This window comes from Tachysurus fulvidraco, chromosome 14, assembly GCF_022655615.1.
Source record: "Tachysurus fulvidraco isolate hzauxx_2018 chromosome 14, HZAU_PFXX_2.0, whole genome shotgun sequence".
NCBI lineage: Eukaryota > Metazoa > Chordata > Actinopteri > Siluriformes > Bagridae > Tachysurus > Tachysurus fulvidraco.
The window spans coordinates 19,875,655-19,901,720 of NC_062531.1; the positions used below are offsets into that span (position 1 = coordinate 19,875,655).

The 26,066-nt window shown below is 37.3% G+C and overlaps 2 protein-coding genes, 1 long non-coding RNA gene and 1 pseudogene across 6 annotated transcripts; all 4 read left to right on the forward strand.

Annotated features, from left to right (window-relative positions):
• Nucleotides 1-40: 40 nt before the first annotated feature.
• On the forward strand, nucleotides 41-26,027 carry LOC113656238 (polyadenylate-binding protein 1-like). 3 transcript variants are annotated; one of them, XM_027167392.2, is made up of 5 exons: nucleotides 41-145; nucleotides 491-640; nucleotides 748-915; nucleotides 1,175-1,270; nucleotides 1,495-1,860. In XM_027167392.2, the coding sequence occupies exons 2-5, from the start codon at nucleotides 515-517 to the stop codon at nucleotides 1,759-1,761; spliced, it is 657 nt and encodes a 218-aa protein (XP_027023193.2). In that variant the 5' UTR covers nucleotides 41-145; nucleotides 491-514; the 3' UTR covers nucleotides 1,762-1,860. The 3 variants fall into 3 exon arrangements, with proteins under 3 accessions (XP_027023193.2, XP_047679077.1, XP_027022818.1); XM_047823121.1 differs by lacking the exons at nucleotides 491-640; nucleotides 748-915; nucleotides 1,175-1,270; nucleotides 1,495-1,860 and adding exons at nucleotides 24,618-24,767; nucleotides 24,875-25,042; nucleotides 25,302-25,397; nucleotides 25,622-26,027 and having other exon boundaries at nucleotides 69-145; XM_027167017.2 differs by lacking the exons at nucleotides 41-145; nucleotides 491-640; nucleotides 748-915; nucleotides 1,175-1,270; nucleotides 1,495-1,860 and adding exons at nucleotides 24,151-24,272; nucleotides 24,618-24,767; nucleotides 24,875-25,042; nucleotides 25,302-25,397; nucleotides 25,622-26,027.
• On the forward strand, nucleotides 7,552-9,452 carry LOC113656056. The gene is made up of 4 exons (XR_003443853.2): nucleotides 7,552-8,090; nucleotides 8,228-8,316; nucleotides 8,693-8,792; nucleotides 9,027-9,452. It is a non-coding gene; the product is annotated as an uncharacterized LOC113656056 (long non-coding RNA).
• LOC113656055 (polyadenylate-binding protein 1-like) lies at nucleotides 10,325-11,959 on the forward strand. Of its 2 annotated transcripts, none has more exons than XM_047823122.1 (3): nucleotides 10,325-10,436; nucleotides 10,820-10,910; nucleotides 11,603-11,959. In XM_047823122.1, the coding sequence occupies exons 1-3, from the start codon at nucleotides 10,377-10,379 to the stop codon at nucleotides 11,716-11,718; spliced, it is 267 nt and encodes an 88-aa protein (XP_047679078.1). In that variant the 5' UTR covers nucleotides 10,325-10,376; the 3' UTR covers nucleotides 11,719-11,959. The 2 variants fall into 2 exon arrangements, 1 of the variants encoding a protein (XP_047679078.1); XR_007144808.1 differs by having other exon boundaries at nucleotides 10,328-10,436; nucleotides 11,608-11,959.
• LOC113656116 lies at nucleotides 14,332-22,412 on the forward strand (annotated as a pseudogene).
• Nucleotides 26,028-26,066: the final 39 nt, after the last annotated feature.

Genomic DNA, 26,066 nt, shown 5'->3' on the forward strand with positions numbered 1-26,066 from the left:
CTTGGCGGGTTGCCGAGTGACACTGAGCATGCAAACATTCAAAAACAAACATTCAAAAACAAACAACTAAACACATCGCTGAGCAAGAACACAGACTTCAATTACCACAAAAGTTTTTCGGTTTTTCTTCAGACTTTTTCCAATTGTAAGTTGTAACCAAATCTCATTCTGATAAAGTTATGTTAATTATCAGTTTGTTCTGATAAATATTTTTATTCTGATAAAGTTATGTTAATTAGCAGTTTATTCTGATAAAGATTTTTGTTCTGATAAAGCTATATTAATGAGCAGTTTAATTGATTTGTTAGCACTTCACTTCTTCACAGTGATTTAACATAAAATCCCAGCTGTTTTACCTAAGTGGAAAGAGTAATGTTTACGTCTTATGTAGCCTTTAGATATTAAAGGAGTATATAAAGTACCTGTAAGTGCCTCAAGAACCGAGTACCTTTAAAGCTAACTCTGTTTCTTTCTTCAACTCCAAACTCAGACAATTTCCAACTCTGTGCCTACTATGGAGCCTGATCCTATGTATGAACTACTACAGTCTGCATCTCCAGCTGCTACAAAACTTACATGGGGTGAAATCATGGATGCTGAAGACAATGCGCTGGAGAATGTAGCACCCTTCTGTTTCTATGTAAGACAAAATGATTGTGAATATGTTGGGTATACATAACATAAATCTTATTTCAGTTGTGTCTTATTCTTAATATGCTAATTATCTCTTGTTTATGTTTAAACCAGAATCCCTGGAGCACAGATAAAATCAAACAGGTAGAGGAGCAGAAAGTGGAGATGAAGAATGTAGAGAAGAGGGTAGAGGAGCAGAAGGTAGAGGAGCAGGCCAAAGTCACGCAGATGGCTGTTAAACACAAGAAGCTCCATAAGGAACGTCTCAGCAAGAACACTAAGGTACAGTTTTTCTATGTAGATGATCACGAAAATAACTAATTACAATCCTTAAATTGTTTAAGGTGTTAAATGTCACACATTGAATCTTATTATCGTAATGCAAAAGCGACATTCGGACTTAAAGGTACAATGCTGACATTAAAGTTTAAGCCTTTGTACTAGTTCTTCTCAGCTGTGCTATTTTTTATTTTATTTTTTTAATCAGCTTAGTAATTGACACAATTAACACATTGGGTGTTGACTTTTACCTGTTCTGCAGACAGTAAAATTACTGCTGAGGAACGTTGACTCCAATGTGGATGACAGACGGCTACAAGAAGAATTCCACCCTTTTGGAACTGTCATCAATGCAAAGGTTACTTACAATTTCTAATCCCTTCATTTTATTCACGTTTTCATATCAAAACCAGCACGCACTTGCAGCTCAAGGAGATGATTGTGTAGCTGGATGTTTTATTGCTTAATATTTAACTAGTTTATTTTTTGAATTTGGAGAGCAATCGAATTTTAGTACTGTATTGTAGTGCATATAATGCTCATTCTTTGCTTTTTGTATCTCTTCACCTGTATCCTTTACAGATCAATATGGAGAATGGCCGCCCCAAAGGCACTGGCTTTGTCACTTTTACATCTGCTGATGAAGCCAGAAATGCCATCATTAAGATGAATGGCAGAGTTTTAGGAAGCAGGCCACTGTACATAAGTCCAGTTCAGAGCAAGGAGGTACATGGAGCAAGGCACAGAGAGAGGATGGAGAGGAGCCAAAAAGAACCCCATCCAAATCCACACCAGGCTCAAAAGTACATCCAGCTACAGCGTCGCTCTGTTGCACAGGCTATCAGATGAATGGACCTTGAACGTGTTTAAAATGTTTATTGGACTTCTACTTTTTTTTGACAATCACTGATTTTTACATTTATATCCAATCAATTTAACATTGATATTGTGTACATTTTTTATATCATTTATAATTAATATAATTTATAATTAAATCCACATGAAAGTGTTCTTTGGTGAATCCATCCATCCATCCATCTTCTACCGCTTATCCGGTTCTTTGGTGAATATTTTTTTTAATGAAGCACAATACAGGGAAGCAAATGGAACAGAGAAAATTAAACATATATCACTCTTAAATGCACAGTAAAAAAAAATTAAAAACACAGCAGTCAAATCACACACTGAAGAATAAAAATGAACATTTAGGGGAAATGTAGAATATGGACACTATATCCATGCAAAAGCTTCTCCTGATCAGCTGAACAATGATAACATTATATATGTCAGCAGTAGTTTTCTTTACAACCCAGTCTAGGGTTGAGCTGAACAGAGTTATAGCTCAGGATTCAGTGACTTGATACCTTTATAAATCGAGGCAAAGACCAAAAAAACAGAAAGGTAATTTCTAGGAAAAGGTATTGGTATATTTTCAGACAGGGAATAAATAATATATACTGTACAAACAACTGTACATGGCGTCTCTTTGGAGTCTAAGGATTAGTGAAAGAAAAGGAAAATACCGTGGGTCTTCCCTGACTCTCTACCAAAAAACACACAAGGGAAAAAGGAACCCACTCCCAAAGAAATAAAAGCAGCTACAGTATATCCCTATTGCACGCTGATACAGCGGCGCTGAATCCGTTTTAGCGCTTTGTCAGCGGCGCTGTCCATGGTGCTGTACCTCCACCTATTCCTTCTGGGTTGTTATAGCCTTTCGGGGGCGAGGAGCGGTATTTCGGCTGCGCCAGGCGGCGGTGCATGCTCCGGTGTATCCTCCGCCGTCACAATAGATAACGCCCAAGCCTAAAATAAGAGAAAGAGCATTACAAAATAAGGGAGGTGACCATGAGCAAGGTCAAAGACTTTTGATTCAAAAGACAGACACATCATAATGTGCAAAGTACAATCACAGATACATACATGAATTATGAATAAACAAAAATCGTCAACAACAACAAAAAAAAGATTAAGTCAATTTGCCTTGAACATTCAAAAACAAACACCTAAACACATCGCTGAGCAAGAACACAGACTTCAATTACCACAAAAGTTTTTTGATTGTTCTTCAGACTTTTTACAATGGTGACTTGTAACCAAATAATATTCTGATAAAATTTTGTTAATTAGCAGTTTAGTTGCTTTGTTAGCACTTCACTTGTTCACAATGATTTAACATAAAATCCCAGCTGTTTTACTTAATATTAAAGAGTCATGATTAGGCCTTATGTAGCTTTTAGACCAGTGATTCTTAACCTTGTTGGAGGTATTGAACCCCACCAGTTTCATATGCACATTCACCTAACCCTTCTTAATTGGAAAAAAAAAAGATTTTTTTCAAATTCAAAACATAAGTATATATTTTACTGGTGCACAAAATGAACCGTGCATCAACATCACTGTGTTCAAAGAACAAAACCATTAAAACATGATTTTCAAACAAAAACAAAAACAAAGTCTGTTCCTTTTCTTCGTTTTTATGTCCAGCATCCTCAAAAATGATTGCTCGCAAAGATATGTTGTAACAAACGGTATGAAAATCTCCAGAGCTTTCTTAGCAATAACAGGGTACATTACCATTTGTTGCCACCAAAACGTTGAGAGCGTTGTTGTTCTGAAGAGTTGCTGTTGGACCTGGCTCTGCTGAATTTCAATGATTTCATCCAGGTATTCATCATTGACATCCGTTGTCTCAACACTAAACATGAATGGCTGTCTCACCCATGCTGGATAAGACTCTTTTGTAGGGAATTATCCGTCGAGAGACTTTGCAAGCTCATCTAAGTGCGTGGCAATTGCTTGCTTCAGTTCCACGGGTAAAGAATTGTCTCCGATTCCAGATGCATCTTCGATCTTACATACACAGTCGTCTAGCAGGGGAAAGTTTGCGAAGTTATCGTTCTCTATTTGTCATTTCCATAACGGTAGCTTTTTTGAAAAGCCTTCAGGTTTTCTTCCGCTTCGATGATGTTGACTCCACCGCCCTGCATCTGTTGATTGAGATGATTTAGAGCTGCGAAGATATCAGCCATGTACGCTATAATGAGAATGAACTCAGAATTTTTCAAGCAATCTGCATGAAAATGTTGGTGCTCTTGCAAAAACACTGCTAATTCCACACGCAGGGCAAAAACACGATTCAGCACCTGTCCCCAGAATAACCACTGAAAGTTAGAATGGTACAAAAGTACCGCGAATTCAGAGCCCATTTCTTTACACAGCTCACTGAAGATGCGGTGTCTCAGAGCAAAATTTCGCACATAGTTCACGCATTCCACTACAATTTTTAATACTTCTGCCAGTGTCGTTTTTTGTTGCCAACACATGCCTGTGCAGAATACAATGCATAAAAATGATGTGTGGTGCATCAGCTTTCACTAGCGCACCAAAACCAGACTTTCATCCCAGCATGACTGGAGCTCCGTCCGAACAAACTGCAGAAACCATATCCCACGAAAGATTGTTGTTTTTGAAGAAGTCATCCACAAGTTTCTTCACATCAGCTGCCTTAGGTGTTGTTGTAAGAGGCTTACAAAATAAAAAATCTTCCTTTATCAAGTCGCCTTTCACATAGCGCACTTAGATTGGAAACGTCTGTGGTCTCGTCGAGTTGAAGGCTGAATTTTGCCGGGCTTGAAATCAGATCTGCACCCAGGTTAAGAACCACTGATATAACCCAAGAAACACTGTACCTGTCAGCAATAGTGAAAATACCAGTAGAACAGCTGCTCTCGGTAACCTGAAGTGAACTGAACAGTTGAACAATGATAACATTATATATGTCAGCAGTAGTTTTCTTTACAACCCAGTCTAGGGTTGAGCTGCACAGAGCTCAGGATTCAGTGACTTGATAGCTTTATAAATTGAGGCAAAGACCAAAAAAAGACAGAAAGGTCATTTCTAGGAAAAGGTATTGGTATATTTTCAGACAGAGAATAAATAATATATTATACAAACAACTGTACATGGCGTCTCTTTAGTGCGGGACCCATGCCAAAATAATAAACAAAAAGAGTCTAATAGTTAAAGAAAAGAAAAGAAAAGAAAAGAAAAGAAAAGAAAAATACCGTGGGTCTTCCCTGACTCTCTACCAAAAAACACACAAGGGAAAAAGGAACCCACTCCCAAAGAAATAAAAGCAGCTACATCCCTACTACCAGTGAAACAGTGAGTAAAATTTACAGTGATATATATATATATATATATACACATATATATATATATATATATATATATATATATATATATATATATACACACACATATATATAGAGTGTGTGTGTGTGTGTGTGTGTGTGTGTGTGTGTGTGTGTGTGTGTGTGTGTGTGTGTGTGTGTGTGTGTGTGTGTGTGTGAAAAAGGGAAATCCAAGCTCATAATCAGAACAGGAAGTATCCTGAAACACAGTAATCACTATCTCAACAACACTACGATAAACACACCATTTCTAACATCCTCCACCTTCTTCTTCTGCTACAGTACCTCTTTATATAGCTGATCAGTGATGAGGACCTCGATATGAGGCAGGATCAGGGCAGGCCGGACACTCTGGCCTAGAATCAACCTGCACGCAGACGTGTACTGAGAACACAATATAGTCCACAAAATCACAGGTTGTAACAAGTAATTCAAATATTTACGTACTTAAAATGTGGACAATTCTGTTTCATTGTATTGAAGAGCCATCTGTTTATAAATCATGATTTGAATATAAAGAAATAGAAAAATACTGTAGAGGACATAATATGTCACATTGTTTCACATTTCACAATGATTTAACATAAAATCCCAGCTGTTTTACTTAAGGTTAAAGAGTCATGATTAGGTCTTATGTAGCCCTTAGACATTAAAGTAGTATATAAAGTACCTTTAAGTGCCTCAAGAATTTAGGACCTTTAAAGCTAACTGTGTTTCTTTCTTTAGCTCCAAATTCAAACAATTTCCAACTCTGTGCCTACTATGGAGCTTGATCCCATGTCTGAACTACAACAGTCTACATCTCCAGCTGCTCCAAAACTTACATGGGGTGAAATCTTTATTTTTTATTCTTTTTATCAGCTTAGTAATTGACACAATTAACACACTGGGTGTTGACTTTTACCTGTTCTGCAGACAGTAAAACTACTGCTGAGGAACCTTGACTGCAATGTGGATGACAGACAGCTACACGAAGAATTCCACCCTTTTGGAACTGTCATCAATGCAGAGGTCACTTACAATTACTAATCCCTTCATTTTATTCCTTCATTTTCCTGTATTCACATTTTCATATCAAAACCAGCACGCACTTGCAGCTCAAGGAGATGATTGTGTAGCTGGATGTTTTATTGCTTAATATTTAACTAATTTATTTTTTGAATTTGGAGTGCAATCTAATTTTAGTACTGTATTGTAGTGCATATAATGCTCATTCTTTGCTTTTGGAATCTCTTCACCTGTATCCTTTAGAGATCAATATACTTTAGAGAATGGCTGCCCCAAAGTCACTGGCTTTATCACTTTTACATCTGCTGATGAAGCCAGAAATGCCATCATTAAGATGAATGGCAGGGTATTAGGAAGCAGGCCACTGTACATAAGTCCAGTTCAGAGCAAGGAGGTACATGGAGCAAGGCACAGAGAGAGGATGGAGAGGAGCCAAAAAGAACCCCGTCCAAATCCACACCAGGCTCAAAAGTACATCCAGCTACAGCGTCGCTCTGTCAGACTGGCAACATACCTTGAACGTGTTTGAAAAATTATTAAACTATTGATGTTTTTGGACAATCACTGCCTCAGATTTCACAAAATGTATGCACATATATTTAAACTTTTTTTACATTTAAATCCAATCAATTTAACTTATTGATATTGTGTCAATTATTTATTTATGAGTTATATCATTTATAATTTATATAATTTATAATTAAATCCACATAAAAAATGTTTGGTGAATATTTCTTTAATGAAGCACAATACATTGAAGCAAATGGAACAGAGAAAATTCAACATATATCACTCTTAAAGGCACAGAACAAAAAAGGATAAACACAGCAATGTCAAATAACACACTGAAGAATAAAAGTGAACATTTAGGGGAAATGTAGAATATGGACACTATATCCAAGCAAAAACTTCTGATCAGCTGAACTGAACAGTTGAACAATGATAACATTATATATGTCAGCAGTAGTTTTCTTTACAACACAGTTTTGAGCTGAGTTCAACAATGATGAGTTCAAATGTGGTATTCCTGCTACATAGCAAATGTGAATTAGCAAAATGTAGGAAGCCTTTACCCTGAAAATGTTGTGGTGGAGAGAGGGACAGAGTTCAATCTTACAGACTACAATGTTGACATTCGCAGATCTGTTGCCTGCTTTAATTTTCAGACCAGGAATACAGTCGCATCCAATGAAACAACTGTAAAGGGAACACTTTACAAAAGGAACATGCATGTGTAACACAGGACAGAATGGAGCTGATGAAGAAAAAAAATTAATTTGCAATAATTATATTTGCACTTAAAACATTGACATAAGTAAAATAATGTATTATAAAAGTTGTTCTGTTGTACTATGAACGAAGAAAAATAGTTATATATATATTAAAAAAAAACCCTAACGTGATATTTTATTATATGACGGGCGCTGTATATGACGTCACAGAGGTGAGACTAAGAAATTACACGAAGAGCACGTGCTAATACAAATATTTTACAAAATAGAGTCTCAAATAACTATATTAGAAATATACTTAATAACATTGTTTATCCTCCAGCTCGTTTTTTCTGGTCTTCTATGTTTGGTGATGTGAATTGATTATATAGATAGATAAATAAATAAAAACGGAGAGCACGCGCTTCGCATGTCGCGGGTGTTTCAAAGCGGATAAAAGGCAAATATGACGATCATCCTTGTTTAATATGCATAAATAATGTTGTATGATGTTATAACTCTTGTGTAAAACTTATTTGGGTTATTTTAGTGCGATGATTGGTTATATTGAAGTGGATGGTAGTCGATTGTGGACCCAGTAGCATCCGATGGGATGATTTAATCACCCGCTTCGAATGTTATCACACTATTGAATGGATGTTATCAGTGGTTAATGGGCCCATCGATATGGTCCAGTAGGGGCATGCTGTGGCTACTGGAAGGCTCAGAAGGTTGTTGTCACTGTTGAAATCCCCCGGATTTGGTGAGTTTCAAAATAATATGATGTTTAGTTGTTTGAAATGAAGTGTTTGAGTTTATTCATGTTGAAAAGTATTTTATGTTAAATCACTGTGAACAAGTGAAGTGCTAACAAATCAATTAAACTGCTAATCAACATAGCTTTATAAGAATGGGAGCAGGCCAAAGTCCAGCAGATGCCTGTGAAACACAAGAAGCTCCATAACGAACGTTACAGCAAGAACCCTAAGGTACAGCAGTAAAGTCTGTCTGCAGATCAAGGCCTGACAAGACATGTTTGTTTCTATATATGGTCATATTTGTGTCTCAGAGTTCATTTGTGAATATGTTGTTGTTTATTATTTTCTATTAGAGTTTTTCTATGTAGTTGATCAGGAAAATTAATAATCAAATAGTTTAAGGTGTTAAATCACACATTGAATCTGATCATAATGCAAAAGCGGCAATCGTACATAAAGATACAATAATAACATTAAAGTTTAAGCCGTTGTACTAGTTCTTCTCAGCTGTGCTATTTTTTATTTATTTATTTATTTATTTATGTATTATCAGCTTAGTAATTGACACATCACACTGGGTGTTGATTTTTACCTGTTCTGCATACAGAAAAACTATTGCTGAGGAACCTTGACTGCAATGTGGATGACAGACGGCTGCACGAAGAACTCCACCCTTTTGGAACTTTGGAACTGTCATCAATGCAGAGGTCACTTAGAATTACTAATCCCTTCATTTTATTCCTTCACTTTCCTGTATTCACATTTTCATATCAAAACCAGCACGCACTTGCATCTCACAGAGATGTGTAGCTGCATGTTTTATTGCTTAATAACTAGTTTATTTTTTGAATTTTGAGAGCAATCATATTTTAGTACTGTATTGTAGTGCATGTAATGCTCATTCTATGCTTTTGGTATCTCTTCACCTGTATCCTTTACAGATCAATATACTTTAGAGAATGGCTGCCCCAAAGGCACTGGCTTTGTCACTTTTGCATCTGCTGATGAAGCCAGAAATGCCATCATGAAGATGAATGGCAGGGTATTAGGAAGCAGGCCACTGTACATACTGTAAGTCCGGTTCAGAGGAAGGAGGTGCATTGAGCATGGCACAGAGAGAGGATGGAGTGGAGCCCAAAAGAACATCCAGCTACAGCGTCGTTCTGTTGCACCAGCCAGCAGATGAATGTTAAATGTAGCTTAAACGTGTTTGAAATGTTTACTGGACAATCACTGCCTCAGATTTCACAAAATGTCTGCAAATATATTTAAACTTTTTTACATTTAAATCCAATCAATTTAACTTATTGATGTTGTGTCAGTTATGTGTTATGTATAATTTATAATTAATATAATTTATAATTAAATCCACATAAAAAATGTTGTTTGGTGAATATTTCTTTAATGAACCACAATACCTGGAAGCAAATGGAACAGAGAAAGGTCAACATATATCACTCTTAAAGGCACAGAACAAAAAAGGAAAAACAACAATGTCAAATCACACTGAAGAATAAAAGTGCACATTTAGGGGAAATGTAGAATATGGACGCTATATCCATGCAAAAACTTCTGATCAGCTGAACTAACAGGTCAGAATGGAGCTGATGAAGAAAAAAATTTAATTTGCAATTTATATTTGCACTTACAACACTGACAGAAACATTGTTCTGTTGTACTATGAACGAAGAAAAATAGCTTAAAATAAAAAAAAAATCGCTAACGATATTTTATATGACGTCACAGAGTTGAGACTAAGTACACGAAGAGCACGTGCTAATACAAATATTTTACGAAATAGAGTCTCAAATATCTATATTAGAAATATACTTAATAATATTGTTTATCCTCCAGCTCATTTTTTCTGGCCTTCTATGTTTGAGGATGTGAATTGATATACATAAATAAATAAAAACGGAGAGCACGTGCTTCGCAGGTGTTTCAAAGCGGATTAAAAGGCAAATATGACAATCATATTTGTTTAATATGCATAAATAATGTTGTATGATGTCATAACTCTTGTGTAAAACTTATTTGGGTTATTTTAGTGCGTTGATTGATGATATTGAAGTGGATGATAGTCGATTGTGGACCCAGTAGCATCCGATGGGATTGATTTAATTGTGTTGAAATCCCCCGGATTTGGTGAGTTTCAAAATAATACGATGTTTAGTTATTGAAATGAAGTGTTTGAGATTATTCATGTTCAAAAATGTTTTATGTTTAATCACTGTGAACAAGCGAAGTGCTAACAAATCAATTAAACTGCTAATTAACATAGCTTTATAAGAATGGGAGCAGGCCAAAGTCCAGCAGATGCCTGTGAAACACAAGAAGCTCCACAAGGAACGGTACAGCAGTAAAGTCTGTCTGCAGATCAAGGCCTGACAGGACATGCTTTGTTTCTATATATGGTCATATTTGTGTCTCAGAGTTCATTTGTGAATGAGTCTATGAATGTTCTTTGTTATTTTCTATGAGTTTTTCTATGTAGATGATCAGGAAAATGATCAATTACAATCCTTAAATTATTTAAGGTGTTAAATGTCACACATTAAATCTTATTATCATAATGCAAACGCGACAATCGTACTTAAAGGTACAATGATGACATCAAAGTTTAAGCCTTTGTACTAGTTCTTCTCAGCTGCGCTATTTTTTGTTTTGTTTCTTTCATTAGCTTAGTAATTGACTTAAATAACACACTGGGTGTTGACTTTTACCTGTTCTGCAGACAGTAAAACTACTTCTGAGGAACCTTGACTGCAATGTGGATGACGGGCGCCTACACGAAGAATTCCACCCTTTTGGAACCGTAATCAATGGTGACTTACAATTGCTAATCCTTACATTTTTATTTCTTCACTCTCCTGTATTCATGTTTTCAAACCATCACGCCCTTGCTCAAGGAGACGATTGTGTAGCTGGATGTTTTATTGCTTAATATTTAACTAGTTTATTTTTTCCTTTACAAAAGGAACATGCATGTGTAACACGGGTCAGAATTGAGCTGATGAAGAAAAAAAATGTAATTTGCAATAATTATATTTGCACTTAAAACACTGACAAAAGTAATATAATGTGTTATAAAAGTTGTTCTGTTGTACTATGAACGAAGAAAAATAGCTTAAAATAAAAATAAAAAACCGCTAACGTGATATTTTATTATATGACGGGCGCTGTATATGACGTCACAGAGGTGAGACTAAGTAATTACACGACGAGCACGTGCTAAATATTTTACAAAATAGAGTCTCAAATAACTATATTAGAAATATACTTAATAATATTGTTTATCCTCCAGCTCGTTTTTTCTGGTCTTTTATGTATTCACATTTTCAATGTGCCCTTCCTCAAGGAGATGATTGTGTAGCTGGATGTTTTATTGCTTAATATTTAACTAGTTTATTTTTTGAATTTGGAGAGCAATCATATTACGTATTACTACTGTATTGTATTACTACTGTACTGTGTAATGCTCATTCTTTGCTTTTTGTATCCCTTCACCTGTATCCGTTACAGATCATTGTGGAGAATGGCCGCCCCAAAGACACTGGCTTTGACACTTTTGCATCTGCCGATGAAGCCAGAAATGCCATCATTAAGATGAAGGCAGCAGGCCACTGTACATAAGTCCGATTCGGAGCAAGGAGGTGCATGGAGCAAGGCACAGAGAGAGGATGGAGAGGAGCCCAAAAGAACATCCAGCTACAGCACCGCTCAGTTGTACTGGCCAGCAGATGAATGTTGAATGTATTTGAAATGTTTACTGGACTATTAATGTTTTTGGACAATCACTGCTTCAGATTTGACAAAACGTCTGCTATATAGTTAAACTTTTTAAAATTTAAATAAAGACAATTTAACTAAGTGATATTGTGTCAATTATTTATATGCTTTATAATATAGTTTATAATTAAATCCACATGAAAGTGTTCTTTGGTGAATATTTTTTTAATGAAGCGCAATTAAGGGAGGCAAATGGAACAGAGAAAATTCAACATATCACTCTTAAAGGCACAGTACAAAAATGGAAAAAACAGCAATGTCAAATCACACACTGAAGAATAAAAGTGCACGTTTAGGGGAAAATGTAGAATATGGACACTATATCCATGCAAAAACTTCTTCTGATCAGCTGAACTGAACAGTTGAACAATGGTAACATTTTATATGCAAATACTTAATGTAAATATTTAACTTTTGTAAATACTATATCCTGCACTTGCTACTATTGCACTCTGGTTAGACCTAAACTGCATTTCGTTGCCTTGTACATGTGTAATGAAAATAAAGTTGAATCTAATCTAATATGTCAGCAGTAGTTAATGGTGCTTGCAAAGCAACATTCTTGTTATTGTGCCGGACAAAATTCGGCGCGTAACTTGTCCCACAGCTTTTGTCCTAGACCAATGAATGAGGTGTCAAATTGACTGGCTCACTGAGGAGAGGTGTGCTATGACTTTTATAAGCGATCGGAATTCCGGAATTCCCGGTACGGAAGCTCAAAAATGGCTTTTCCCCCCATAGACTTCCATTATACATTTTGGAGGTTTATAACTCGGCAAGTTTTCGAGCGATTTACACCAAACTCGACGAGCTCCTTTAGGACCTTACTCCGGACAAAGATTCAGTAGCAACCTTTGTCCAAAAGTATTGGCACCCCACCGGTTATTCACGTGACGTCACGTGTAGCCCCGCCCTAAAATAAGCGAAATCAAAAAGTTAGCACAACATGGACATGTCATATATCAATACACAGCCCGATGAGGGGAACTGATGTCACGTGTAGCCCCGCCCTAAAATAAGCAAAATCAAAAAGTTAGCACAACATGGACATGTCATATATCAATACACAGCCCGATGAGGGGAACTGATGTCACGTGTAGCCCCGCCCTAAAATAAGCAAAATCAAAAAGTTAGCACAACATGGACATGTCAAATATATCAAAACACTCAGCACGATGAGGGGAGCACCATTCACATTTTCTTCAGGAAATGTACATTCTAGTTTTCTTTACAACCCAGTCTAGGGTTGAGCTGCACAGAGTTATAGCTCAGGATTCAGTGACTTGATACCTTTATAAATTGAGACAAAAACCAAAAGACTGAAAAGATAATTTATAGGAAACGGTATTGGTATATTTTCAGACAGGGAATAAATAATATATTCAAACAACTGTACAATGGTGTCTCTTTAGGTTGGGCCCATGCCAAAATAATAAACAAAAAGAGTCTAATAGTTTAAAAAAAAACTAAGTACTATTGTCTCAAAAAAAAAATAAATAAATAAAAGCCCCGTTGATCATAATGAATATGTATTCTTTAATATGATAACGTGTTAATATGTCAGATCAAAGTAGTATTTTCTCAAACTCCCCAGACATGTTAGATGGATATGCAGGTTTGTGAGAACATCACACTTTCTCTTTCATGTTCAGACAAGTAAAAAAAATAAATAAAAATGTGTGATCAATATCAACACAGAGTGTGACTGCCCTTAAAACAATCATTGAGCTGCCCACTGTGGCTACAGATAAAGCAATATAAATGATAATATAAGTCACACCAGTGTAACTGAGCATCTGTCTGTATCTAAGACCTCACACTAACCTGGTTTATTGAGGATATTGTCAGAGTTCCAGCAAAATATGAACTCTACTTTAATTATATAATTATATATTTCTTAAAAACGACAAAATGAAATTCATTTATTTTTAGAGAAACACACTGCAATCCTTTTGATATATATTTGTTATATATATATTGGAGTCTTTTTTGAAAAAAATAAATAAAGAATAATAATACAAATCACCAAATAATGAAATAAAATATTGCAGACTTTTATTTCATTATTTGGTGATTTTTATTATTATTCTTTATTTATTTTTTCACAAAAAAGACTCCAAGTTCAAACACGCTAAGACATTGCATTGAAAATTAACTGGTATTTCTAAATTGTGTGTGTGTGTGTGTGTGTGTGTGTGTGTGTGTGTGTGTGTGTGTGTGTGTGTGTGTGTGTGTGTGTGTGTGTGTGTGTGTGTGTGTGTGTGAGCGAGAGAGAGAGAGAGAGAGAGAGAGAGAGAGAGAGATTGTGCCAGGCAGTCAGGCATGTATTGAGCACTACCTCCCGGTTTTACACCTTTTGCACAGTTCTACATAATACAGAGAACACGGACGCCGACTTCTTCTGGCTCACCAATTACATTGAGGTATTTCTTCTTTTCTTAAAGAGTCGTAGTTATGTGTTATAACTGAGGACGGGGAGATAATGATGTTTATGATTACTGTTTTTAGCTTTGACATTTCAAAATGAATATTTATGTGAACACATACTAAAAAAAATAACATCTACGAGCTACCATGGCTCTTTAACAATCACGTGACTCACGGACAACGGTTAGGCAGTGCTGAGCAAGGGGAAAGAAAGTGCCTCAGTGCTCGCGGAGTTGAACTGCTCTGTGCCTATATAAACCCAGGTATTGGTTTCCCATTTGTCTCTTTCAACTTGTAGTTGTGACCTTTCTCGCTAAATTCAAGTCTTGATCAGCAAACTGCGTACAGGCTACAGATTGACTTTCAATCTTTATAATCTACGTATTACGCTTATTATTTTTTTAATTGTTCTAAAACCACAGCAAGGAGGAAACAATATTAAAGACATGTTGCAACATGTTTTGATGTTTTTTTGTTTGTTTGTTTTTTTGTTTTTTTTTAGCTTTACAAAAATGTTGCCCTAAAGGGTTAACACTCTGGGTGTGTTTTAATCACAGTCCTGTTGTGCCATTGTGCAAGTGGCCGAGTCTGACTCAGGCTCTTTTCTTTTCCAGCACATACTTGGCTGCTTGCTTTGATTATAATGGCCGGCGGTCACTGAGGCTGAACTCATGACCCAGTGAACCTGAACAGGGAGGCTCTCAAACCTCACATTCAAATGCTCAGTTTAGAATAATAACTTTATTCAACTGTAAAATGTTATACACTAAAACCAAGCGCTCTATCATGTGCAGTAGACTGCAGTCCTTGGATTTTATGCTGCTTTCAACCCAGACTTGAAGAAAAGGCAAAGGACTAACTGTCTGTCTGTCTGTCTGTCTGTCTGTGAGTCAGTTTTGTGTCAGTCAGCAAGCATCCATGTTGACAGACATTATTTATACATTCAGTTTTCAGATTGGTTGGCAATTTATCATCATCAAATAAATCTGTCAGTTGTTTTCTGTCTGTCAGTCAATTAACCTCTCTATCAGTTGGAAACCTGGTCTTTGTCTCAGGGTCTAATTGGTGTGTCTGTCATTAAGTTGGCGCTGTCAGTCCGTCTGCCTGTCTGTCAGTCGGTCTGTGTGTTTGGGCTGTCGGACTGTCAATCACTTGTATATACGTTGTTGGTGTAATCTGTCTGACAATCTGTTTGTCTGTCTGTCTGTTGATTGGTTGATTGATCTGATGGTATACCATTTAGGTGGTCTGTCTGTCTGTCTGTCCTTAATACACAGGTATATCTGTTCTACATTTCTACCTAGATTGTAGATGAGCAGTTTATTTCCCATAGAAAATCCTCAGGTTTTCTGTCAGTTTTAGTCACGTTGCAAGCCCATTTTGGCAGTTAATCAAACTCAGGGGTCGTTAAGTTCAAGAGGGAGTCTCTCTCTCTCTCTCTCTCTCTCTCTCTCTCTCTCTCTCTCTCTCTCTCTCTCTCTCACATTCCCCCTTGCTCTCTTTGTCCCCTCAGAGACTATGCTGGTCCAAATGTGGTACCCCATCACCATGGCAACCATCTCCCAGGAATTCAAAAAGATCCTCGCCAAACATCTGAAGGCAACATCAGGAAGCTTGGAAGGTCTGGAGTACAAACTGCATGATTTCGGTTACAGAGGAGTCTCTTCTCAGGAGGTAAGAGTCCATGCTAACGCTAATTTATTATGGCTTAGGCACAAACATCCTAATCGACATTTTGCAATTAACAAAAAGCAAGTTTATCGTTGAAGTTCTTTACTTTACGATGAGTTATAGTGCTTTCCGGAGTCGGTTTACAAACACGCTTGCTTACACTCGTGACTTTGTGGCCAGAATCTATTAATCATCACATTAGAGAAGGTCGTAAATAAAATGGCATCAGTAAGAAAGTGAGTTAATATACAGCTAGTTTTATGAAATGAAACAGACTGGGAAAAGTCTCTGATACCTTCGGCTGGCTTCCAGCATGAGCCATGCTGATTGTGCACTTTGAATCACTGTGTGTTAAACTGGGTTAATAATACAATTAAGGTATATTTTAGGAAAGCATTCACTCAAACCTGACATGACTGGGTTGAGTAATAAGCATGACACTGGAGGGTACAGACAAGGGTATGTGTCTGAAAAGCCAGCAGACGTCTGTCTCAGGTGATAAACACCATGCCATTGTGTGCTGATCTGCCCTTGTTTAAGAAGCTCAGAACAGTGACACGGTGTACAGGCAATAAGACACTCCCTGAGATAAGAGGAAAAAGGAAAAGCAACCTCGCTGACCTAACTTTCACACTGCATGATAGTGTAAAGCAGAACGTCTGTCATCAGTGTGTGTGATCGTGCAGAACGATGCTCACAAACCTGTCGTTTTTATTTATCTGTTTTAAAAAATAAAGAGAATCACTGCTTGTCTGGACACACAGTCCATTATACAGTCATGTAAGAATACAGAAGAACGACACCTCACACATTTTATACGTTTATTGTTTGGCCCTGAAACAACTTGCTTAAGTTACGGCGGCCGTACACACACAGCCGTCACGTTACCGAGAAACTGGAAACCGCCTTTCCTCTTTCTGTCTCTCTGTTTACTCTCCTTTACTCTCTCTGATTCTCTCTCTCATTCATTATCTCTTTCTGCCTGTCTTTCTATTTCTACGTATATCTTGATATCTCTCATTCTCTTTCTTTCTCTTTCTCTCTATGCATTTCTCTTTCTGTCTCTCACTCTCTTTCTTGTTCTCTTGCAATCTCTGTTTCTATCACTCTTTATCTCCCTCTTTATTAAGTTTTATCTGCACAACTCTAGATATACAAACTACAGCAATTCTATTCCCAACTCTAGTCCAATCTGGAATATTAATCAGCCAGTTCTATGAATAAGAATATGTACAATGGGGGAAATTTGTTTTCGTAATTAAATATAGTTTCAGTGCAGCAATTCGTGTGAGCTTTCGGCCTTAAAAAAATCTACACAAATAAAGAAATCATAATATCGATGATTTTGATGGTGTGTTAATATGAACTAAGACACACTAAGAAAAAGCAGTACACCGAGGCAAGGCAGCGTAAGGCAGCAGCTTTTACAAGCGTTGTGGGTGAAACGTAGACGAGATTCAACATGCTTTCTGAGGAGCTGCTGTTTGTGGCTGGTCGATAGCGAAGTGACATTCCTTCCAAGTGTGGATAATTGCCCCAGTGGTGCTTACAGGAGCATTTAGGGGTTGTTGAATCCGTCGGTAATCCGGTGCCTTTGTTCTGTCTTGGGAGAGCTCTTTGACTCTACCCATCATGAGATGTTTGGATGCTGCTTTTTCAGCACGTTTTTCCAGATATAACATTTCAATTCAAATTTATCTGTATGGCGCTTTTTACAACTGACATCGTCTCAAAGCAGCTTTACAGAACATAAACATAGAACAAATGGTTATTATAAAGAATAATAGAAAGATTAATAGAACACAAAATTCAAGATTAATATTAGATAGATTTAGTTCACAATGTGTATGTATTTATGAGCAATGAGCAAGTCTGAGGTGACTCAGGCAGCAATGGGGAGGAAAAACTCCCTTAGAGGAACCCTCCTCATATGGGTGACACTGGAGGGTGTGATTATAAATATGCAGTCTAACAAATGTTGTGTTGTTGCAAAAGTTCACATGGAGTTCACATCTCCTCTTAGTATCGCAGAGTCTGACTCGAGATGGTTGGAGCTGATTTCCCAATTCTGGTTTGTAATATAACGCAACAATTTCTTTATCTGTGTAGATTTCTTCACTGGAACTGCGTAATAAAGGGCAGGTCATGGCCTAATGGTTAGAGAGTCTGACTCATAATCCTAAGGTTGTGGGTTCGAGTCTCGGGCCGGCCTGACTGAGGTGCCCTTGAGCAAGGCACCGAACCCCCCAACTGCTCCGGGTGTATGTTCACAGAGTGTGTGTGTGTGTGTGTGTGTGTGTGTGTGTGTGTGTGTGTGTGTGTGTGTGTGTGTGTGTGTGTGTGTGTGTGTGTGTGTGTGTGTGTGCTCTTTGGATGGGTCTAATGCAGAGAACGAATTCTGAATATTCAAATTCACTATACTTAGCCATATGTCACTTCACTTTACCTTTTATGTTTCATTCACAATCGTATTCTGATTCTAACATGACAAAACCGTATGTTGACCGGTTTAACTCCGAGCACTTCCTGCTTTCTTGTCCAGACAGCTATTTCCTGTTGAGCCAATAGTTAGACAGAAATCTATTGCATGCGTATTCAGCAGAATTTCGTAGCATCATTATATCTGTTGTGAACATACAAAAGATAAGCTGGAAGATTTGCAGCCCAGAGAACATTGCTAAAGAAACCACTATTAAAAAAACAACGATAATGAACAAAACCTTCAAGCAAAAACGTCTTCAATAGTAAAAACGGATTTATCTGTGATATCGGACTTTAACAATAAGGACCATTAAATATTTAATAATAAGGACCATTAAATAAGGACCAATAAATAATCATGTGTACTGAAAATCAATACTGTGTACATCTAAATAACGAGCATTAACTGCTTTATGGACAGAAAAACTGGTGACCTCTCCACACACTCACATACGTGCACACGCAGCTCATAATATTTTTCCATCTCTTTCATACACGTGTGCAGTCAGCAGCGCTGGGAGGAGCCGCTCACTTGGTGAACTTTTCCAGCACGGACACAGTGGCCGGGGTCCTCATGGTTCAGCGCTACTACAACTGCCCCATGGCTGGTTTCCCCATACCTGCTGCTGAGCACAGGTGACACACACACACACACACACTCAGGTTTCACTTTCTTTTTATCTGCATATCCAAAGTTCTTATGAAGAGCATTGTACATAAAAAATACATTATAATACATAAAATAATAAATAAGAACTAATTTTTTATTTTTAGAGCAAATGAAAATTTTTTTCGAGCTTCAAATAATAGTTAAAATAGTTCAAAAAATAAACTATAAGACAGAAAATTTATCAACAGGAATGAAATAAAATGTAATTATATATTTAGATTTTACTTCAAATGAAACATTTTACGGAGCACGGTGGCTTAGTGGGTAGAACGTTCGCCTCAAACCTCCAGGGTCGGGGTTCGATTCCCGCCTCCGCCTTGTGTGTGCGGAGTTTGCATGTTCTCCCTGTGCCTCGGGGGTTTCCTCCGGGTACTCCGGTTTCCTCCCCCGGTCCAAAGACATGCATGGTAGGTTGATTGGCATCTCTGGAAAATTGTCCTGCCTTGATGCCCGATGACGCCTGAGATAGGCACAGGCTCCCTGTGACCCGAGGTAGTTCGGATAAAGCGGTAGAAAATGAGTGAAACATTTTAAACACTACATTTAAAATTCTAATTTGAAATGAAATATAATTATAATATAATGAATTTTCTTTCCATATATTCAAATATAAGCATTTCTAAATTGTGAATTTTTTCAATCATTATCATCTGAGTGACATTTTTTAGCATTTTAGATCAATGAATTAAACTGTGTGTGTGTGTGTGTGTGTGTGTGTGTGTGTGTGTGTGTGTGTATGTGTGTGTGTGTGTGTGTGTGTTGCAGCACCATCATCTCCTGGGGCCGGAACAGAGAGAAGGAGGCGTATGAGTACCTGCTGGACCAGTTCCCCTCAGGCCCCATGGCGGTGGTCAGCGACAGCTACGACATCTTCAAGGCCTGCAAGCACATCTGGGGAGACAAGCTAAAGGATCGATTGTTGGAGCGCAGTGAAGACTCGGCCCTCGTCATCCGGCCCGACTCGGGAGACCCCACTGAGACGCTGCTGAAGGTAGGTGACCTCCAGTGTTTAGGGTGATCTGGTGGTGAACATCTGCAACCAGCAAAGTCAGAGAAGGGCAAGAGCGAAAGTAATAAATAGTACAAGTATGACCGAGGAAAGAACACTTACTTATTCTCTCAGCAACATCTCTATGTTGTTTTTCTTCTAGAATCTTCTAAAGGGAATAACATTAGGACATCTCTATGCTGTTTTTCTTCTAGAATCTTCTAAAGGGAATAACATTAGGACATTTGAAGGACATTTCAGTCTGCATTTGGTTCCTGTTGGATTTCAAACTTCACACATTATTGGATTTTTGTTTTCTGTAAACGCATCGGGGTCTTTTGTCCGAGAAACGACCTGTTCTTTTGTAACGCAAGGAATGCAAGAAAGATGGAGTGAAACGGAATGAAAAAAAGAGGGGTGGAACCAAAAAAGCAAGGAAGGAGAGAAAGATTATGTATTGTACTCTAGTGATTTCACAGCCTTGTGTTCATTTTTTTATTTGTATAATAAAAATCATCTTCTCTTTCTTGCTCTCCCTCTCTCTCTTTGCAGGTGATTAAGATTTTAGAGGAGTGTTTTGGCTGTTCCCTGAACTCTGTAGGCTATAAAGTGCTTACGTGCGCATCATCCAGTGAAGAGTAGCGGCAAAGGGGTGAGTTACTGTTTTTTTAAATTATTATTATTATTATTATTATTTTTACATGAGAGAAGTCATACACGTGTACAAGCAGCCAGTGATGGACCCGTCTAAGGGATCGAAGCGAGATCGTCTGTCACTGAGGAGAAACTCGAACGGGTTTATAGAGACGGTGGAACAAGGGGCAGGCAAACCAGAGGAGGTGAGTGAGGTTTTACGATCAAATATAAATGTAGATATAAACCATTTTCCTGTGAAAGGGAAAAGGGGTTTTATTTTTTTGTTGTTGTTGTTAATTCAATGTGAAAAAATAATACACACCAAACAAAAAGGGTTAACAAATCTATTTTCAAACAATCCGGAAATACAGAGATGATCATTTTACTAAACACTGCCCGTGTGTGTGGCACAGGACATGCTTGTGACAGTATTTGAGAACGGGACCATCCTTAAGGAGTACTCCCTGGACGAAATACGGAAGAACGCCCAGCTCTGAGAAGAGGACCTGAGCCCTGGGCAGCACAACCAGGACCACAGCAGCACACTGGACATCCACCAGGAACACATCATGAACAGCATGCACTCTCACTAACGGACCAATACGTCCCCTCCTTCCCGTCAGACTCCATCCACCCTTTTCCCTTTCACACTCCACCCAATTCCTCTTCTTGTTCCCTTTCCCAACATCCCTTCGGTGTCTCTATAACCAACCCAAAGTAGGTTTATCCTGCACGGAGTGACGGATCACGATGACGTTCGGGTTTTTAGATCATGTTGATGTCACATCTGGTTTTTACATCTTTTAGAGTTACGCTGAAATCTACCAAAACTTAGAAACATCAGTTTGTGCAGTGGTGGAAAGAACTTCTGTCGACCTAGAACCTTTCGAAAGTTAGTAATAAATTAAGTCTTCTGTTTCTTCCCCTGAATGCAGGATGATGAAGTGTAAATAGATCCAGTTAATCAAATTGTTCAGTATTCTATATCTGCCTTTTCCACCACTGTCTAATTTACACAAAATGCCAAATATCGCTATCGGTGCTTATGAATGTAGCACCGTTAGCATAATAACAGCAGGGCTTTGCTTTCACATGGGTCTTTAGTGATAAATTTGAAAAGGAAAAAAGAGGAAGTAAAGAAGAAACAAATCATGTGACTGAATCATCTCCAGGACATAAACAGTTTCCGTTACGTAGAGTTTTGTAAATGAATAATTCAGACAATACAGCCTATGCATTTGTGATAGGAGCAGAACAAAATATACGCAACATGCATTTCGAATACGCAGGAAGCTGTACATTCGCTTAGCTTACAATCCCATTTGTTCTTTGTCGGTTCTTGTTGAAGAATTATTATTCTTAAAACACCGACTCGCTGTGATGTGCACATAACGAAACCAAATACTCGTGGGGGTCTCTGGATCCCTTTGTCATTAGTCGGGGGTTGCTAAGCATCATCATGGCTATGCTCAAAATTTCAGACGATTAATGCTGCATAGAAACGTCTATAAGGCCACATAGGTCCACGAATACGTTCGATGCAGTTAAAACGCATTCATAAGGCGTTTATGAAAATGCACAGGGCCAGTGTCAAAGAATCCCAGCTTTATATTCTAGACTGCATCGTGTTGTAGATAATACACACAATAAAAATTCAGACCTGAACTCACCAAAATTTATATTTTTTTTACATTTGTCTTAATTTTTGGAACTCACAAAGGACTTTTTTTTGTTTTGTTTTTTGTTTTTTTACATTAAATGTTTGAATAAATAATTGCTCTAAATTCAGTAAATACTATGAATTCATCAGCAGTACACAGACTTTTTCTCCAGTATCATTGTGATTTTAGGATGCACTTCAGGATGAAATAAACGTGCGAAGTTCACAGTTCTAAAATTAAATGTGTACACATAGCTTATGCCACATCTAGACTAGTCAGCATGGTACATATTACAAAATCAACTAAATAGTTGTAATTAAATAATTAAATTGGCTAGTGTATAAATATATATCATTTTCACTGTCCTGGTTTGTGGCAAAATACTTTACTTGCTAAAAGCAACAGAGAGAATGTGAAACCATGAAACTAAATTACAGTAAATTACAGTATCTCTATTTCTTCATTTGTATGTTTGTTTTTTTATTTAAGTGCTTGTTTTTATAGGATCACCTACATTGTGATTATTGTGGTCATTGACTGATCTAATGGACAAATATACACTTTAGAAATACTCTTGTCATGAAAACTACATAATATCATTATTATTATATGAGACTAAATCAGAGAAATGCAACAAAGGTGGTACTTTAGCAAAAGACTGAAAGAAAGCAGCTGCAACACCACAAAAGGCAAACCTGGGTCAAAACAATACACAGACAATGTCTGAAAGTTTATAGTTTAAAATGAACAGCATTTTACATAGTTAAAATCCAGTTTTCTATGATAAACAGCTATCAAAGGCAGTTTACACGTTATTTACTCTTTTGGGATTTTTTTGGGACTCGCCTGCTCATATTAGCTAAAATCTCTTATTCCATATTCACCTTGCATGTAAACGTAGCCATGCCCACATGCACCTTGCATATTTGGTAAACATGGAAATTAAAAGGCAAAGTGTGAAATGAAAAAGACGTGACCAGCAGATGGCGCCAGTGATTAATTTTAAGTTTCCTTCATTTTGCCTTTAACACCTCGTCTGGATGAATACCGAAATGCATACATGCACTTGGTATTGATTTTATTCATTCAATGTTTTTCAATGTTTATAAAAGCACTATTTGATGGAGAACATTATATGATTTTATCCACACGTTTTTAATTCTGATCGGTCCCACAAAGACTCCCATTATTATTGCCAAGCTATATTAAAAATTAATATTATACACCATATACAACAATTAAAGAAACTTTTGGAGAACCCACCAGGAGGTGTCGCTGTTGTGTCACATCGAGGTTTAAAATAATAAGTAATACGTTTACACTGAGAATCTTTTTGGGATGTGCTTGAGAAAACTACACAGAGGTTCAACTCTTCATTCATCAAAAAAAAAGATCTTGATTGGTAATTAATGTTGTGACACTGATTGGCGAATGATTTCTGTAATCAAAGCAAAAAAATGTCCAACAACTCTTTTTGTCCAGGCAATATATATGCATTATTACAGGTCATAATGGTTTTATAAAACCACTAATGCGACCTGAGCAGAGCTTGAGTTTGAAAAACCTGATGTACAGTCAGAAAGTGTCATATTATTTAATAAATAGTTTTCTCCCTCACAAACAAGGGGAGTTGTTAGAGTGTGCAGGGGGGGTTTAGAGTGTGCAGGTGGGGGGCGTCGTGGGGGGGGGGGCGTCGTGGGGGGGGCGTCGTGGGAGGGGCTTGGCGGGTTGCCGAGTGACACTGAGCATGCAAACATTCAAAAACAAACATTCAAAAACAAACAACTAAACACATCGCTGAGCAAAAACACAGACTTCAATTACCACAAAAGTTTTTCGGTTTTTCTTCAGACTTTTTCCAATTGTAAGTTGTAACCAAATCTCATTCTGATAAAGTTATGTTAATTATCAGTTTGTTCTGATAAATATTTTTATTCTGATAAAGTTATGTTAATTAGCAGTTTATTCTGATAAAGATTTTTGTTCTGATAAAGCTATATTAATGAGCAGTTTAATTTATTTGTTAGCACTTCACTTCTTCACAGTGATTTAACATAAAATCCCAGCTGTTTTACCTAAGTGGAAAGAGTAATGTTTACGTCTTATGTAGCCTTTAGATATTAAAGGAGTATATAAAGTACCTGTAAGTGCCTCAAGAACCGAGTACCTTTAAAGCTAACTCTGTTTCTTTCTTCAACTCCAAACTCAGACAATTTCCAACTCTGTGCCTACTATGGAGCCTGATCCTATGTATGAACTACAACAGTCTACATCTCCATCTGCTAAAAAACTTACATGGGGTGAAATCATGGATGCTGAAGACAATGCGCTGGAGAATGTAGCACCCTTCTGTTTCTATGTAAGACAAAATGATTGTGAATATGTTGGGTATACATAACATAAATCTTATTTCAGTTGTGTCTTATTCTTAATATGCTAATTATCTCTTGTTTATGTTTAAACCAGAATCCCTGGAGCACAGATAAAATCAACCAGGTAGAGGAGCAGAAAGTGGAGATGAAGAATGTAGAGAAGAGGGTAGAGGAGCAGAAGGTAGAGGAGCAGGCCAAAGTCATGCAGATGGCTGTTAAACACAAGAAGCTCCATAAGGAACGTCTCAGCAAGAACACTAAGGTACAGTTTTTCTATGTAGATGATCACGAAAATAACTAATTACAATCCTTAAATTGTTTAAGGTGTTAAATGTCACACATTGAATCTTATTATCGTAATGCAAAAGCGACATTCGGACTTAAAGGTACAATGCTGACATTAAAGTTTAAGCCTTTGTACTAGTTCTTCTCAGCTGTGCTATTTTTTATTTTATTTTTTTAATCAGCTTAGTAATTGACACAATTAACACATTGGGTGTTGACTTTTACCTGTTCTGCAGACAGTAAAACTACTGCTGAGGAACGTTGACTCCAATGTGGATGACAGACGGCTACAAGAAGAATTCCACCCTTTTGGAACTGTCATCAATGCAAAGGTTACTTACAATTACTAATCCCTTCATTTTATTCACGTTTTCATATCAAAACCAGCACGCACTTGCAGCTCAAGGAGATGATTGTGTAGCTGGATGTTTTATTGCTTAATATTTAACTAGTTTATTTTTTGAATTTGGAGAGCAATCTAATTTTAGTACTGTATTGTAGTGCATATAATGCTCATTCTTTGCTTTTTGTATCTCTTCACCTGTATCCTTTACAGATCAATATGGAGAATGGCCGCCCCAAAGGCACTGGCTTTGTCACTTTCACATCTGCTGATGAAGCCAGAAATGCCATCATTAAGATGAATGGCAGAGTTTTAGGAAGCAGGCCACTGTACATAAGTCCAGTTCAGAGCAAGGAGGTACATGGAGCAAGGCACAGAGAGAGGATGGAGAGGAGCCAAAAAGAACCCCATCCAAATCCACACCAGGCTCAAAAGTACATCCAGCTACAGCGTCGCTCTGTTGCACAGGCTATCAGATGAATGGACCTCGAACGTGTTTAAAATGTTTATTGGACTTCTACTGTTTTTTGACAATCACTGATTTTTACATTTATATCCAATCAATTTAACATTGATATTGTGTACATTTTTTATATCATTTATAATTAATATAATTTATAATTAAATCCACATGAAAGTGTTCTTTGGTGAATCCATC